This window comes from Lagopus leucura, unplaced genomic scaffold, assembly GCF_019238085.1.
Source record: "Lagopus leucura isolate 7727_CA_CO unplaced genomic scaffold, USGS_WTPT01 Super-Scaffold_100038, whole genome shotgun sequence".
Classification (NCBI taxonomy): Eukaryota; Metazoa; Chordata; class Aves; order Galliformes; family Phasianidae; genus Lagopus; species Lagopus leucura.
This window is the reverse complement of record NW_024962287.1, coordinates 2,005,055-2,022,558: the sequence shown is the minus strand read 5'-3', so window position 1 is coordinate 2,022,558 and position 17,504 is coordinate 2,005,055. Positions and strand designations below refer to the sequence as shown.

Sequence of the window (17,504 nt, the reverse complement as noted above, 5' to 3'; positions counted from 1 at the left end):
TGTTCCTAAGAAAATCAGCTCATGAAAAGAAATGAGAAAAGGGGAGAGAAGACAAGAGAAGAAAAATAAACGGGTAAAGAATGAGGATGGAAAAGTAAAATGAGAGGAATCGGTAAAATGTGAAGGCATGGAAGGGAAGTATGAGGAAAGGGGAGATCATCCAGATGAAAACACAGAGAATTGCCCATGGGAGCCACAGTTCATTTCAGGCCATACCGCATCAGTTTCACTTTTAGCCCTGCCTCCTGGGTTTATTCTTGTAGTCTCATACTTGTAGTCAATTGTTCATGTTCATGTCTTGTTGTTCATCACTTGTAGTGATGAACAGTCATTGCAGATCTAGCTAAGCAGATCTGTTAACAAACCAGCATCCATCCTGGTAAGATTTACTTAGTGCTGGTAAGCATTTATTTCAGATGCATCTGTAATGTAGGTAAGTAAGATCCGCAAGACTGCGGCATCTAATGAGCTGTGACATGAAAACCTTGTCTGAAGTGTGTGAACACTTCAGAGACTGGACTTTTCCACTGCAATTGTTTTCTGCTGTACCTATATGCAATGTGTTCTCAGTTCACTGGAGTACGTCCAGTGCCTGCTTGGCCCAGATGGGCTGTTGTATTTTAAGTAGTAAGCTAGGCTGCTGCTGTTCACTGAAATGTTGCTTGGCCCATTGAAAGGAAATAATAAATTCATCTTGTCAGTTCAATAGCACAGGACTACTTCTGGATATTCAGTGATTTAGTACCTACTTCCTGGAAACTAAAAAACAGGCAAATTATTTATATATGTCACAAATCATGTCTTGCATTTGGTCAGCATTCAAGTTGCAAACAAAGAAGTCTATTTGCCTGATATTCAGGCAGCTGAAGGAAAAGTTAGTTGTACACAGGAAAAAAGTAAGCAGTATGTGAGTTTCTTGTAGGAATTTTTTATCTACAGATTGTTCTACCTGCACTGGAAACATGCATGCATTGCTATTACTGCTATGAGCTTTGCGTTATGGAGTTCACTTGAGATTGCTTTACCATTTGTGTGCTGTACAAGATTTAGTGGAGAAAGAAGTACTTAACCTTCTCAGTGGGCAGGCACAATGAAGGGGCAGAGATGGGAAAGGCCCTTTTGCTGAAACAGAAAGCAAGTAAATTTGCTTGTAAGCCATCACCCCAGTGATATAGCCTTTCCCTCTAGCAAATTGGGGCATATGGGACCTTTGCAGGAGTAGCACAGCATTGTACTGAGATGAACTGTAACTATGAAGGACCAAATGTAAATGGAAAGGAGCATTTATAAAGGTGAAATGAGTTGTTTTCAGCAAACGTCAAAATGCAAATCAGACCGGATGGTGGAATAGAAGCCTTGAAACTTAAAAACACAGAAAACAGGTAAAAAAAAATCTGATTGGGAATCCAAATTTCTTCAGCCACAAGGCAGAGATTGTAATGAAGGCAAACGGACAAATGCATGTACTGTTGAAGCTAAATTACCTGAATTCATAACATCTATAGGCTCATTAACTTTCAATAGCAGTGTTATTTGCTATTATTCCTCACAGGAAAACACTCACATACAAACTGATGGACCTAAGCTGATCTTATCAACAGTTAAAGCAATGCACCATGTTTGAGCATAAACATAGAAAAGCATCTTGCACATGTCTAGAAAAGGCTGTCTTCGCTGAGACATTTGTCAATGAAGAAAGGAATTGATGGAGAAAATTTGTATTACTTTCATGAAAGGGTGAATATGATGAAGGAAATCAGCATTACAGAAATTGTGTAGCTTCAAAACTGATCAGGACTTTTCTCCAGAGTGGAAAATCCACTTAGTTTCACCTCAACTGATTGAGCAACATTGAAGGAGTTGCCAGAGGCTGTTCTGAAGACTGTTTTGCACATAATGTGATTGTCAGATAAAAGGGAATTCAGAAGAATCCATAACTTTCTTGTCTCTCTGACTCTTAGACGTGTGATTTCTCATGAACACCTTTTATAAACATCATAGAATCATAGAATCATAGAATCATAGGATGGCCTGGGTTGAAAAGGACCACAGCGCTCATCCAGTTCCAACTACCTGCTATGTGCAGGTCTCCAACCAGCAGACCAGGCTGCCCAGAGCCACATCCAGCCTGGCCTTAAATGCTTCCAGAGATGAGGCATCCACAACCTAAATCTCAATCAACAAAGTATCTCAAACTTAAAGTTTTATTCTGTTTCTCATTGCTCCTTGTGAATAATAATAATAATAGTAATAATAATAATAATAATAATAATAAAGCTTTAAAGAACATGTAAATCATCCACCTTCCTGCATTCATCCCTTTTTTATCACAGGAGCAACTCAAACGGGCCCATTTGTAAGGGAGCAGGAACACTTATATCTCTTGTGGACAGCTTTCCTGTAGCAGTAGGCTACTCCTCAACCAATAGCTTCTGCTTATTATTTTAGTCCTTCTTCACAGTTCTTCTATAGTATAAGCAGAACCTAAAACAGCAGAGTCAATGACAGTGATACGGATCCAGTGAAGGCAAAGATTCTGTCGTTATCTAAGAAATCAGAAAAAAACCTTCGATGCCACTTTCCCCTTTGAAGTGAATGAAGCTACATTCGTGTCTGGGGACAAAGCTCACTTGTGGAGGTGAGCTTTCGGCTTGAGATGGAACGTGTGTCAAGAGCAGGACTCAGTGATCCTAGTTGGGTCCCTTCCAACTCAGGATGTTCTATTCCGTTCCACCGTGCTGATTCAAAACATTGCAGAAGTTAATGTTTAATGAAGTAACTCTACTGTGACACCACAGAAATGGGATAAACGTTAATATTCTTGAAAAGCTGTATTCAACTATTTGGAAGGCTGGCATGCTCTCAAGACACAGTCTGTAAATCCATCCAATCAGAAGAGGAATATTTGTAGTTCAGACTTCAGTGGAATGAACTCAGGGTTGTAAATGATGCCAGGCTGTTCAGCAGACTAGTGGAATGAACTCAGGGTTGTAAGTGATGCTAGGCTGTTCAGCAGACTATGTTGGATCTCTTCTAGGAAATGTCCCAAATCTGAGTAATGCCTAATTAGCCATCAAACATGATCAAAAGGGCCCAAATTATCTATTTAGCCTGTCTGAAATATTTTCATTTCAGGTGAAATAAATTCTCTTGGAAGTTCCTATTTCTATTCTCTGTATTTCTGAAAGAGAAGCACTATTGGTTAGATCAGACACAGAAATCTATGGTTTATATCTGTTCAGATGAATGCCACTGTTGATGATGTCTGAGGGCATTCTTTTGGAATGTTTCTCATTCTTTACGTAATGATATCACTCAGACTACTCCCTTATCTCTTGTTTTGAATTGTTTGGAAGACAAAGTCTTTTCACATATTTATATAAAGGCTGTGATATATTACCAATACCATATCTTTACATAGGGCATAAAAGTAGGATGTGAAACCCAAAATCTATTTTAAGAATACATGGTACAACACACACACCAGTTAGTTGACAGATCCAAATGTGCCATAATGCTCATCATGGAGCACCCTCAATTCTTCCATTCTATTTAAGTAGTCATGATTGAGCTGAAGCTAATAGGGGGATACAAGGGAATTTTTTAGATGCTGAAGACTATCTGCTCCAGGACATGTACAATTTGATTACACTCTGCAGCAGTGAGATGGTTATGTAATGAGTTCTGGACTTTGAAATGAGGTTTTGTAGGTGGCTGCTTCCCATCAGCTGTCAAGTTTATATCAGAAACAAGGCAACCAAAGACAAAGATGGGAATGACAAAGACAGCCATCAGCACTGTCATCAGCACTACTTCCTCCTACAGACAAAGTTTCCACTTTGATGTAAGGCTGCAAGATCAGGATCCCTTTACTGAACACAATCAATGAAACACAGATATTGGAGTATGTGACTATTGGAATGCTCTATCTTCATGTCCCTAATTGTATGTAATTGACTTGTGAGTGCCATATATATGTGTTGGCTGGACATCAGCTCACCTCACTGGGAAAGCCATTGAATTTCCCTTTCTTCTCACACATAGCCAAAAGCAAAAGAAGAAGGTCATGGGGAAAGCTGTATACATTCTATGAAGATGTCAACATGAAGTTTGCAAAATAAATTTGTAAATATTTTATATTCCAGGTACACTGTTACATCAGTTTTCTGACACACATGTGCTAGAGCACAGCTTTTGTTTGCACTCTCAAATAACAGATCCCTGCTCCATCCACTGCACAGGTTGCAATGGACTACAATTGAGCAAACAAGAATATATTTTTCAAGTCATTATAATTCTTACCTGAAAAGCCCAGGCTTATCTATCCTGAGTCAACTTTCTAGGAGTTCGATGCCTAAGCCTGAACTACTTGATACAGTGTCTCATTGTAAACAGTGAAGAGAAATGTATACCTATAAAGCATTATGCATCATTTCCTAAGAGCTGATAAAAAGTGATGAGGTTTACCATTTTCTTAAGATGCGCATAATTTCCTATTAACCACTAAGGCAGTGAAACTTGATTAACTTTGGCATGCATTAATAGTTTTACAGTATTTATAGCCTGTGTGTTTATGTACCTACATTAAATTGTAGATATAGAGCAAAAATCTCAGAAAATCCTGCTTAAATGAATTTGATCCACATAAAATGTTTAATACCTATTGAAAGGTACTTTTCCAAACAATATTTCAACTAGGATTCTCTGCATCCCTGAAAGAACTTAACATAAGAATTGCACACATATATATTCACTTGGAAGAACACAATGCAGTGAAAAATAAGAGATATTCATGGTTGAACCATGGTTTAAAAACAAAAACACACATTATTCGTGATTTTGTTCTTGTTTAATTACTTCTTGTGCAAATGAAGGGGCTCAGAGCTCCTTACAGTCATGCAGTGCTGGCTGTCTTATCCTGTGGCACAGCAAGAACGATCAGTATCTCTTTAACAAAGCTCTGCTTCCTTTCTTTGAGCTGTTCAAATGATATACAGTCACTACGAAGGAAAAATGTGCATACGCTCACTGCAGCTTTGCCACAAAGAAGTTTGATTCCATGATAGACTGCTACATTCTTCTTTATTCCCAAAGCTGCAGGTTCTTCTTAAAGAAGAAAGGCCTGAGATAATCTTAAATTTTGTCCAAACAGTGGCCTTTTTACTTAGAAAACTGAATAGTGCCTGGAATTTTATATTAAGATTACCACGGTTCTGTCAAGAAAATGTAGTCCAGGTAGTAGAATGAGCAGGGCACCATTCCTAAAGCCTAACTGGGGTCAGTCACTTGGTTTGTTGAGCTGCAGGCTGCAAAGAATATAAATTATCCTCTATTCTGGGAGATGTTTTCCTGAAATAAAGTCTCCTACCGTGCAATTTTGGCCTAAATATGGAATGATCAGAGCCAGTAGTCAGTAACATATCAGTAAAACATTTTCCCCCCAAACAGAAAACATTTAAGGTTCAATACAAAGTTTGACAATCAATGTGAATCTCAAGGAGAAGTGACCACACTCTCATAATCTTAATGAAATTGAATTAGCTCTTTTATTCATGAGAAAGTTGATAAGCTGAGCTTCTTAAAACCATTTAAGAAATCTGGTGTCTGAATTATTTCTACTCGTCTGTGCCAAAGGAAATTCAAAAAGCAATAATTTCAGTTGAAAAAACACAGCTTGATGTTTTGACAGCTAGGAAGATTCTTTTTGCCTTTCTTTTGGAGAAACAGAATTGTTTTATTTTAGAGCAGCAGATCACAATGAGAACTCGTGTCCTCACCAAGTACACTTCATTCACCACGAAATAGAAACACGGTTCTCTTTTCCCAACTTATCCTGTTACCAAGAAGTAGGAGATCATTCATGTTTCCCATAAGATGAGAAAAGTTTGAACTGTTCAGATGAAAGCTACAGCCTGGAGAAGTAGATGGACTGCAGGAAACACAGCTGACTGTAGCTCTGTTTTGCAATACATGCAACAAATCAGGCTACATGAGATTTCCTTCTTGGCTACTTTCTTAGTTAAAAGTAAGAATACACAGAACGTATCTGTGGCTAAAGGAGTTGTTTTGCATTGCAAGCTGAGAAATATTTAAACCAGTATTTCATACACAGAAGTAGCCTGGGAAATAGAGGTGGCAATATTGGCCCGTACCGTTTCCTTCCCATAGTGGGTGTGACGGTTGGTTTGCCTGTCTCTCCTTTTTTTTTTTTTTGGCTGTATCACCCAGACCCACAGAACTAGGCAGCTCAGTTGAAGGCAAGCGTCCTTTATCAGGTCCTTGCAGCCTCCAGCTCTCCCGCAGTGCCTTCAGCCCTTGACACCAACATGAGGTTCAAGTTCTCGATCATCGCTCTTCTTCTGGAAGCGGTCTTCATCGTTTTGTTTGGGCTGTTTGTGGAGTATGGCGATGGGGACAGCTATTCGTATCCGTGTAAGTACTGCCGAGATTCACAGAAGTTAGAATTGCTTTCAACTAATCCTAACCAACACTTCTGAATACTTTCTTTACAAGGAGAGTGGTTAGGCCCTGGAACGGGCTGCCCAGGGAGGTTGTGGATGCCCCATCCTTGGACGTGTTCAAGGCCAGGTTGGACGGGGTCCTGGGAAACCTGATCTAAATGTGTATGTTTGGTGACCCTGCTAGGCAGGGGGGTTGGAACTACATGATCCTTGAGGTCCCTTCCAACCCAGGTGATTCTGTGATTCTGAATAACTTAGGGGATCAACTAACGTAGCTTGAAAAGAAAAGCAGACCTTGGGGCAAAGAATCTTCTGAAGGTGAGATCAGTAGACTTCAAAGATGAATTCAGGTTGTGCACATGCTGGAAATGATCCCTGGCCCATCGTGAGCCAGGCTACAGCTACAACTGCACAGTAATTTATCATCTCAGACAATTGTACTGTAACATGCTGCTATATGCTTATGTAATGTTATATTGCTGTGTAACTATATAGTAGTTACACAATTGTACTGCAGCAGTAATAATACAGCTATTTCCTAAGATGCCTCTCCACCTACCTCTTCTCTGGCTGGCCTCCAAAACAGCACAACAGCAAATGACATAACAACAGTGTCTGGGGAATCCTGGTAAAATTTAGTAAGCCAGAAGGATGTTTTCTAGGTCATGTATCCTTCAGATTCAGATTAAGTTCCATTGTCCCTACAAGAAAACAGAAAATTGCCTTCTCCTGAATGTCATACCTACTGGTACTAACTTGTCCTATACTTTCTTGGTATTCCTCTTGCCAAGTAAAATGAAGAAAGGTGTCTGAGATCCTTATGCTTATTGTAGCAGTTAAACAGCCTTGAGTGGCCATTTACACTTCTGTGATAACTGTTACTGAACTTCAGGTGTTCCGAAGGGAGATATCTGTGCTATCTAAAATGCAAGCTATTAAATTAGGGATTGCCTAACGTCTTTCATTCTTTAAGCAGGACAGAAAGTTTGGCTTGTTTCCCCTCTGTCTGCCTTCCTGCACAGGCAGTGTATGACTATGCTGTAATCTGTGTGCTGTACCAAGTTGTTCACACTACAGAACCGCTAGCAAGATTCTGGCTCAGGTAGAGCAGCACTTTGACCTCCTCCTAGGCATAGCAAAAAACAGAGGTTGTTTGTGATGGGCAACACAGGTGGGAAAGGTGCTTTGGAAGGGAAGAGCACGTACAGATACAAGTCAAGCCATGCCACGTGCCCTTTAGCCAGAGGACAGCTCTGGGCTGTTCAGTTTACTAGCACAGATGTAAACGAAGAGAACACCACCAACTTGATGTTGGACTTTATGATGCTGACCTGGCAGTATGTAAATCTAATCCTTGGTAAACAACTGGAAGGAAAGAAGAATGTCCTAACACCTGTATTTTCACTTGTAGACCCTCTTCTTCTCAAACATCCCTATCAGCAAAGTGCATACCGGCAGTTTGCAGAAGCACCTGGCAGGCAGTTAATGGCAGAGTTGTGTAAGTGATTTGGGATATATCCTGAGTCAAGACTTTCCCTGAGTTCCCGTATTGATAGCTTCAAACTTCCTTCCATGTTATCCCAAGGAGCCCTGAGTTGGTAACTTCACCTGTAGCTCACAAGTTTAGTTACATCTTCCAGTTACATCTTGCACTCTCAAAATTGCAGGGCAGGGCCTGACTGTACACCTTAAATATCTCAGCACCATAAATCCAAGATTTTTGGTGGTTTTGGACTCATTCATTAGAATGGTGAAAATAATCATTGATGACAATTGCAGTTTTGCACTAAGATAAGGGGGACCTAGCTGAAATTTTTCTCCAAACAAAGCTTTTCATTCTGTTTCTGGAGGAAGTTATTACAGGCAGAGTTACTTGGATGGTCAACTTTAGGTTTTATGCCACTAAAATGGGAAGACATGGGTTTGAGATGATTTCACAGGTACTCCTATGGAATTTCTTCAGTGCTGGCATTTAAGGTATTGCCATAGACCCATGATTCATCTTGCTAAAAATATTCTGGATCCCTTCCCTTCAAGTTTGTAAGGTAACTGCTTTCAGCAGAACAAAGCTGCAGTTTAAGTATACACATAGCTGTTTAAGTGTATTTGCATTAAGACTCACTATCATGCATTGACCTTGTAGGGAAATTAGTATGTTGGTCTTTGGCAGCCTTGGCAGAATCACAGGCAGTTTCTTTGTTCAGGATCTGCTGGAGTATTTTTCCCAGTATTTCTCTTCCTGCCTCACAGAATGGAAGAACCACACTCTGTTAAACACAACTAGTTACTGAAACAGATTATTTCAAAGTCCTTTGCTTTCTTCATCATTTCAAATCATTCTAGACCTACTGTTCTTTAGTAGAAGGTGCAAAAGGTAGCTTGAGCACAAGGAATGAGCTAGATCAGTTGCAAGTCTTCACTCAGCTTGTGAAATGGATTACATGTCATATTTGGGACTGGGATAAGATTCCTTATAGTACACTTCAAGTGAGAGCTGAGCACAAAGAAACCCCATAGAAGGGTAGAGCAAAAATTAAGTTCCTCCATCAGGGTGTCTTTGAAACCTGTTCTTTTGCTCATGTGTAGCGTCAGGTTACTTAGACATCTCCTACAGTAGGTAAGATTGAGTGAGATGCTAAATACATGAATCCTGCATAAGATGAATACCACGTCTCTAGGCACCCTGTGCCAATTCTTCACCACTTTCACTGAAAGACTTCTTCTTTATATCCAATCAAAATCTACTCTCTTTAAATTTGAAGCCATTTCCCCTCATCCTATCCCACAGACCTTAATGGTTCCTCATAGAAAATCATTTCAAAAACAGAAGAAAAAAGTTTTACAGAGGTTCATACAGAGAAGCACCACCGCCTTACTTTAATAAGGTTCTTCTCCTAAACATTCCCTACCAATTTTCTCTGACATGAGGATACAGGCAAGTTAAGCTGTGTTTGCATCCCTGCACTCAAAAGGAAACTAAAAAAATTGCTGCTGGTAAAATTAGAAAGATTGTATTAGCATTGTTTGCACTGCCCTTACCATAGTTTTTCCATTCATTGCAAGGCACTTTGAAGGAACGAAATCATTTGAGCTCGAAGGCAGCTATTAACTTTCACTGAACACTGCAGTACAAGATATTCAAGAGTATCAAAAGTGTGGAAACCCAAACAGAAGAGCTGTTTCTGTATCTCTTAAAATGAGCATTAGGTACAACACAAGAGCTTGAAAAGTAGTTCTGGGAACAGTAACAAGGAGGAAAATGGGGAGTTCCCAAAGGACTGCAGGAGCCTCAAAAATAATTTCAAATTATTGAAGTCAGGAAATAAATTTGAAAATGTTTGGCCTAAAAAAGAAGCTGAAGGGTTGGGGGTGTTTGAGAACCACCACATTTCTACAATAATGTTAGATGTGTGTAGACAACTGTAAAGAATGTTACTACTGGCATGCTTCCATTTCAGGACTGAAGTACAAATATAACAGGGTTTATTAAGACTCTCCAGGAGCTTATTGTACTTCTGGGCCCTCTTTTGGCTAAACACAGAAACACATATAGCAAAACAATAGGAATGTCAAAAGCACCTAAATGTGGAATGTAACTTCAATCAAATATTGTAATAATTAGGTCAATGTCTCAAGTCTCTGTGTGTTTACATGTAAGAATCAGCAAAATAGAAATGGACAGAATGAGCTTTTCTCTGCTGGGCTAACAAAAAAAAAAAAAAAAAAAAAAAAGAGAAAAAAACAATTACTGGGTTCAAATCTTGTGGATGTAGTGTTCATTAAATTGCATAAAATTCTTCAGACTAACCTTTTTTGAAATATAAAATATCCATGTTGTGGTGAAGCACTGGCACAGGTTGCCCAAGGAGGCTGTGGATGCCCCATCCCTGCAGGCATTCAAGGCCAGGCTGGATGTGGCTCTGGGCAGCCTGGGCTGCTGGTTGTTGACCTGCACACAGCAGGGGGTTGGGACTGGAGGAGCGCTGTGGTCTTTTTCAACCCAGGCCATCCTATGATTCTATGATTCTATGGTGATAAATTTAGTTTATATTAAAACTAAGTTCAAAGAAGGACTAGATGGATCAACAACAATATTGCTTGGATGGATCAACAACAATATGGTTTAGTGCTAGTGGTGGCAATGGTGATGAGGAGACGGTTGGACTAGATGATCTTGTAGGTCGTTTCCAACCTTGTGATTCTATGATTCTATGATTCTATGCTGTTTGAAAGAAAAATCATATTTGAAGCAGGGCTAAGTTTATGCTACTTAGCAACATTAAGACATTTAGGGCCATATATAAACTGTTAAATTCAAAGTAGGCAGTTGAAGAACTCAATCTGTTCTACAACACTTTGTTAAGAATCACAAGCATACTTTTGCCCAGTGCCAACTAGTAGACTCTCAAAACAACCTCTTGCACATTTTTGAAGTTGGCCAGGATGTGATGGATGCAACAACCTTTATTTCAAAGGAAAGAAAAATTTTCTGCAAGGACATGAAGCTGTGAAGTTCCACATGGCTTCAGGTCCAGATGAAAGCTATGGGCATATTAATGTTGTTCACATAGAGATCTAGTGTTCCTTGCATAATGATAAATTATAAAAACAACCAATTTTTTTTCCAAAAACTCAGCTAAAAGGCAGGTCAGAAAGGATGGAACACACTGATAACATAAGTGTAGAATCCTTTCAATTTTCAGCTAAATCTTCCTTTATCCCTATATATTCTTCTCTCAAGTCACTGTCAGACATCTTCTTCTTTCAGACTTTAAGGACGTCCATGTGATGATATTTATTGGATTTGGTTTCCTGATGACCTTTCTGAAGAAATATGGATTCACCAGTGTTGGTATCAACATGCTCATTGCTGCCTTTGGTCTTCAGTGGGGCACTCTAATGCAAGGATTCTTGCACAGGGGTGAAAGAGGGAAAATTCATGTTACCATTGAAAGGTACGTATGAAATTTTCCAGAAATGAAACTTCTATCCCTTAAAATATCAGAATAAAGATACAAAATCTGTGAGATTAGTTTTCCAAACTCATGAATTTCTGATGGAACACTGCTATCAATCTTTTTATCTTTCACCCAAATAGCAGCACCTGCTGCACTGGGTCAAGGGAATGCAGGATGAACTCTGAGCTGACAAGTTACATGTGGAACATAAGCCATGTAGAGAGACTGAATGGAATCTCTGGAGCTGTGCAAACAGGAGAATTCTCAGCAGTAGTGGGGCTCCCTCCTGCACCCAGCAGGCACAGAGGGATCTGTTCTTCCATGGCACACGGGGTCACAAAGGAAAGGCTTGAGCAATCTGTCAATCCACACATGAGGTTTTCTCCTGCTTAGGAAGGAATAATTGGTGCAAACACAGGGTTTGGAGCCCAACCTCAGAAGAAGGGACTTCACAAGTAATGCTTCTAGGTGCTTTTAATCTCTCCTCCATTGATCCATCTTGCTTTTAGCAGGGTCTCAGAGTGTTTCCATGTATGCAGTTCTGCTATCTAAGAAAACTTGCAGAAGATTTTGAAAGAAACCTCATCCCAAATGGTTAGGGATAGACATCTTCAACACACACCTCTTCCAAATTTTGACTGTGATCTCAGACAGCTGAGTAGGAGGCAATTTCCCCACATTTTCTCCTCAGCCTTCTATAAGATGCCCACACAACCCAACTAGGAAATTCTGATGTAATTTTTATCCACAAAAGAAGATTCTTTGTGACTTTGTTTGAAGATTTACTGCTCTGTCATTTAATGACATAACAAGTTTGAATACATCTTTATTTCAGCTCCCATTAAGCTGATTTTCTCTCTCATTTCTCGTTGGTTTGCTTGCATTTGTTTTCTCATCTTCAGCATGATAAATGCAGACTTCAGCACAGCAACTGCTTTGATTTCATTTGGAGCAGTCCTGGGGAAAACCAACCCTGTTCAAATGCTTCTCCTGACGTTTCTGGAGATCACAGTCTTTGCAGTCAATGAATATCTAGTTACGGAAATATTTAAGGTACAACTATTTACAAATAATTGTTTCCTGTTCTCACAATTTCCTGTTGTAACACGTTTTCACTGTGTAATGTTTCCAGTCATGCAGGAAATCAAATCCTCATTTCTTTGTTGAGTAAATGTTGTGCTACTATTTCGGGTCCCTGATACAGGCTACAGATATTGGAGCCTCAATGACCATCCATGCCTTTGGAGCTTATTTTGGTTTGGCTGTAACGCTCATTTTGTATCGTCCTGGCTTGAAAAACAAGCATGAAAATGAGGAATCTACCTATCACTCAGACATATTTGCCATGATTGGTAAGTAAAAGTAGCACAGCAAAGTAATACTGAGAGATTAAGAGTCTTCTACTCCTCTTTTATCCATATGTTTTTATGATCACCTATTATTATGCTTCCCCACTACTGAATGTTAGAAACCACACGGGTGTTGAATTGGGTTTTCATCCATCTGCCCACCAGATCTAGTCATAGATCAATTTATAATTGAAAGCTATCAGTTCTATCAATAAATGACCAAAGATTTACATGTGAACTCCCTCACTAATGTATCCTGCTCTGGCATTTTCACAGTGATAGTGAGCTCTAACTGTGTGGGGCACAGTGAGGGGTTGCAATATGTTAAAGTAAGATTTGTCAGAATGCATCAAAATCCCAACTTCCAGAGTCAAAAGCTTCTGCATTGACTGCTATTTCTTCCAGCATTTTCAGTTATTTTACATTTTCCTTGACCATCTTCCTCATTTCTTGTACTTAGTGCTGTTGTATTGGATCTTTCACAGTGAAACACCTCTTCTGACCAAATTGTTTTCATTTTGTTTTGACTTTTGCCCATCCAGGTACCTTGTTCCTTTGGCTTTTTTGGCCCAGTTTTAACTCTGCAATTGCAGATTTAGGTGACAAGATTAAAATAATTATCAACACTTACTACGCCCTGGCAGCATGTGCTGTTACAACATTTGCCCTCTCCAGCCTGCTGGATCAAAGAGGCAAATTCAGTATGGTAAGAGTCCTACCACTACCTCTGCTAAATCAAGAAATCCCCTATAATACAGGTGATAGATTGGTTCCCAGTGTCCATGAGCTAGCTGAAGCCCCTGCACTGCAGACACAACCAGGGTTGTCATGCTTCAGAAAGCTGCAATGTCATATTGCACTCTGAGTCAACCCACTCTGCTTTGTGTATGTGATTTGGTTCCCCAATGGGATCACTGCATCTGAAGAGAAGAATGCTCTTAGGTACTATCAGGATGGTTCCACTCTCTCACCTGTGGAACCTGCTGACATTGGTTCATTTAGAAGGACATTTGGGTCTTATTCAAAAGATGATCTTGCCTGAGTTTTTCTTTTGCAATACTCAAAAGAGGTCGACTGGCTTAGAACTGCTTTGAACCAGCACCCTCAACTCATAACAGGGAACTGTTTTAAATTCCCAATTGTTTTTCATTGTAAAAATCCCTTACAAGTCATTCAGCCCCAAAACAAACCTCAGTTCCATGTCTAACAGCTTCATGGTTGCACACTGTGCAGGTTCTCATTCAAAATGCCACCCTGGCAGGAGGAGTAGCAGTGGGTACCTGTGCTGACCTGACAATACACCCTTTTGTTGCCTTGTGCATTGGGAGCATTGCTGGGATCATCTCTGTCCTGGGGTTCCACTTCCTGACTGTAAGTATCCAGGACCTGCCTCTGCTCTCACTCACATACTGCTTCACCAACTTCACTGGAGCTTGCTTTCTTTAACAGAAAGAAACTGGCTGATAAACTGCAGAGAGTAAATTCTCTTTTATTTTCAAATTATTATTTTGAAATGCATGTGATTAAAATATATTCTTATGAGATGACTTCAGTGGCTGAAAACATTGGGAACATCACTGACATTCCTTGTTCTGTAGTGCTATATTTATGATGGGAACTTGGACATCTGTGGCATTAGAGGTACTCACTTGATTTTGAACTACATTTCCCCTCATTTCAGCCTGTTTTGGCATCCAAGCTGAAAATTCAAGACACATGTGGAGTCCATAATTTACACGGCTTACCTGGAATACTGGGAGGCATTGCTGGCATCATAGTAACTGCAGTACAACATGAAACTAAGTAAGTAATATTCAGAAAAGAGAAAGAAGTTTCCTTTACTGAAGATCTATTTTAATTTTTCACTCTCCTTGGATCTAATTATGATTTATTTTCAGAAAACCTACTGTAGGGAACTGCTTTCACAGGGGTTGAACTAGATAACTCCCAGAAGTCCCTTCCAACCCCTACAGTTCTGTGATTCTTTGAAATTCACCTTTGATTAGATTTCAGATCAGTGTTCTGAAACACTGAGCACTGGAATAAGCTGCCCGGGGAGGTGGTTGAGTCACTACCCCTGGATGTGTTTAAAAACTATTTGGATGTGGTGCTCAAGGACGTGATTTAGCAGAGGGTTGTTAGTTAGGGTAGGATGGTTGGGTTGTGGTTGGACTTGATGATCTTTAAGGTCTTTTCCAACCTGAGCAATTCTATGATTCTATGATTCTATTATTCTGATTTAAATGGGACTGTTCTTGGTATCCCGTCATTAACATGGTTTATATGCAAAGCTTGTTCCACATTCAAAGATCAGATAAAAATTTAAACAGTTGTCAAAAAAATAAATAAATCACCCTTCAGAAGTAGAAAAGTCATTCTCCTGCTTCTACAATCAAACCTCAGGCAACAGAAAGACTTACAAGAAAAACACCAATCAACAAAATGGTCCATTTCCATTCTCTTAAGAAGATCACAAGAAGATGGAATGGTAGTCTTTTTGATAAAGGGAAACATTTTATGAAGATTGAGAACATGTCAGTAACCTTTTCAAAGAACTTGTGTTAAACTATAATCCAAAACAAAACCAAAATACAGGCTGTCCCATATGACTTCTGCAGTGGCCATGGCAATGAAAGGTTATTTTCCAACAAGTCGTTCTGTCCAGCAGAGAGCAAACATAAAGTTGTGAAACCAAACCTCACCCTGTACTTTCATAGTTTTCAGTGTTGACTTGTTTTTCTGTCTGTTTCAGGGGAGGTGTCCAACTTACCGCTGGCAAACAGGCTGCTGCCTTGGGCAGCACAATTGGAATTGCACTGCTTGGTGGAGCATTGACAGGTCAGTTCACATACAGTGCACGTACACAGTTCATAACTGCACACAGCAGTTGAAATATATAGGATGTTAGAGATGTGCTCGTGGAGAATTTCTATCAATCTATCAATAATTTCACCAGAAAACTAGGAAATGGAAAGACAGAAAAGAGTAAATCATGATAGCATGCTAGCAGAATCATGAATATGGGAAAGGCAGTTTCTCAACCAGTCTTCAAACAGCAGATAGATATCTTACTGAATCTTACCTTCAAAGGTACTGGTTTGTATACAAAAAGCACTATTGCTGCTCCAGTGGAAGTTCTGCTCTAGATTCAGAAACTTAAAATGCTGAACAGAAGCTAGTTTGAGATTAGCTCACGACCCATTGGGTGTCCCATGTTTTCATGTCATTCTGTTGCTCCTATATAGATGTCTCATTCTATAGTAGGGTGACTGAGACATCCGTAGGAAACTGGTAGATACAACACAGGATTTACAGGAGAGCTGTGTCTGGCCCGTATCCATTGGGATCTCAACCATATTTCCCATCTTTTCTGCTTTGTATATGGAGAAGAGCGGGCTGAGACATTTTAGTGATTTCTTTTAATTTAATATTGTTAACTAAATCACTATAACATATTTCCTCCCAAAAGCTTGATAGTGGTGCCTTCCTTAGTCCCAGAGTTGTACTAAAGGACGTGATTTAGTGAGGAAATGTTAGTGATAGGTGGATGATTGGACTGGATGACCTTAGAGATCTTTTCCAACCTTGGCAATTCTATCATTCTATAATTCTATTCCAGGACATATCTGAAGAATGTATTTTTGGATATAGTTTTTTTCAACTTCTGAGGTCTTTTTATCTGCAGGTGCTATTCTAAAGCTGCCCATCTGGGGACAAGTATCTGACCAGAACTGCTTTGATGACTCCGCTTATTGGGAGGTAAGATACAAACCACTGTTAAAACAAAGGAACTATATTTTCATCATGTTAGAAGAGATACAACACATGGAGGTTTGGACATCAGTCAACTTCCAAACACGTTGCCCAGCCTTAGGCTGTGAATTTATCAAGGCAAACTACTAGATTTATTTTTGACCAGCCAACTAGTCATGCTTTGAATGAAAAGCAGAAATAGAGCCAAGAAATTGAGGCCTCAGTGGAGTTCTTTACATCTGCAGAGAGAAAATTGGAAAGGCAAAAGCCCAGCTTGAACTCAACCTGGTCACTGGAGTAAAAAGGAACCAGAAACTCTTTTACAGATATATCAATAGTAAGAGGAGGACCAAGAAGAATCTCAGAGAATCACAGAATCATAGAATGGCCTGGATTGGAAGAGATCTCATGAAGCTCCAACTGCCTGCCACAGGCAGGGCCACCAACCTCCACATTTCATAGCAGCCCAGGCTGCCCAGGGCCCCATCCAACCTGGCCTTGAACACCTCCAGGGATGGACGGGGCATCACAGCCTCTCTGGGCAGCTGTTCCAGCACCTCACTGCTCTCATAGCACAGAACTTCCCCCTGACATCCAACCTCCATCTGCCCTTCCTCAACTTCAAACCATTTCCCTTTGTCCTGCAGTTATCCGCCTTTCGAAAAGTTGATTCCCCTCCTGTTTGTAGGCTCCCTTTAGGTGCTGAAGGCTGCACTGAGGTCACCCCGCAGCCTTTTTTTCTCCAGGCTGAACAAGCCCAGCTCCCTCAGCCAGTCTTTTAGTGGAGGTGCTCCAGTCCCATGATCATCTTTGTAGCCTCCTCTGGACCCTCTCCAACAGCTCTGTTTTTCTTGTTTTGTGGGCTCCAGACCTGGACACATTACTGCAGATGGGGCCTCACATGAGCAGAGTAGAGAGGGACAATCACCTCCCTGTCCCTGCTGGCTACTCCTCTTCTGATGGAGCCTAGTATACCATTTGCT

The 17,504-nt window shown here is 40.1% G+C and overlaps 1 protein-coding gene across 1 annotated transcript; it reads left to right on the top strand.

Annotated features, from left to right (window-relative positions):
* Nucleotides 1-6,228: 6,228 nt before the first annotated feature.
* RHAG (Rh associated glycoprotein) lies at nt 6,229-16,686 on the top strand. The gene is made up of 9 exons (XM_042883512.1): nt 6,229-6,432; nt 11,230-11,416; nt 12,322-12,472; nt 12,624-12,771; nt 13,311-13,474; nt 14,002-14,139; nt 14,450-14,571; nt 15,521-15,606; nt 16,454-16,686. Exons 1-9 carry the CDS (start codon nt 6,327-6,329, stop codon nt 16,669-16,671), a joined length of 1,320 nt encoding a protein of 439 aa, XP_042739446.1. The 5' UTR covers nt 6,229-6,326; the 3' UTR covers nt 16,672-16,686.
* Nucleotides 16,687-17,504: the final 818 nt, after the last annotated feature.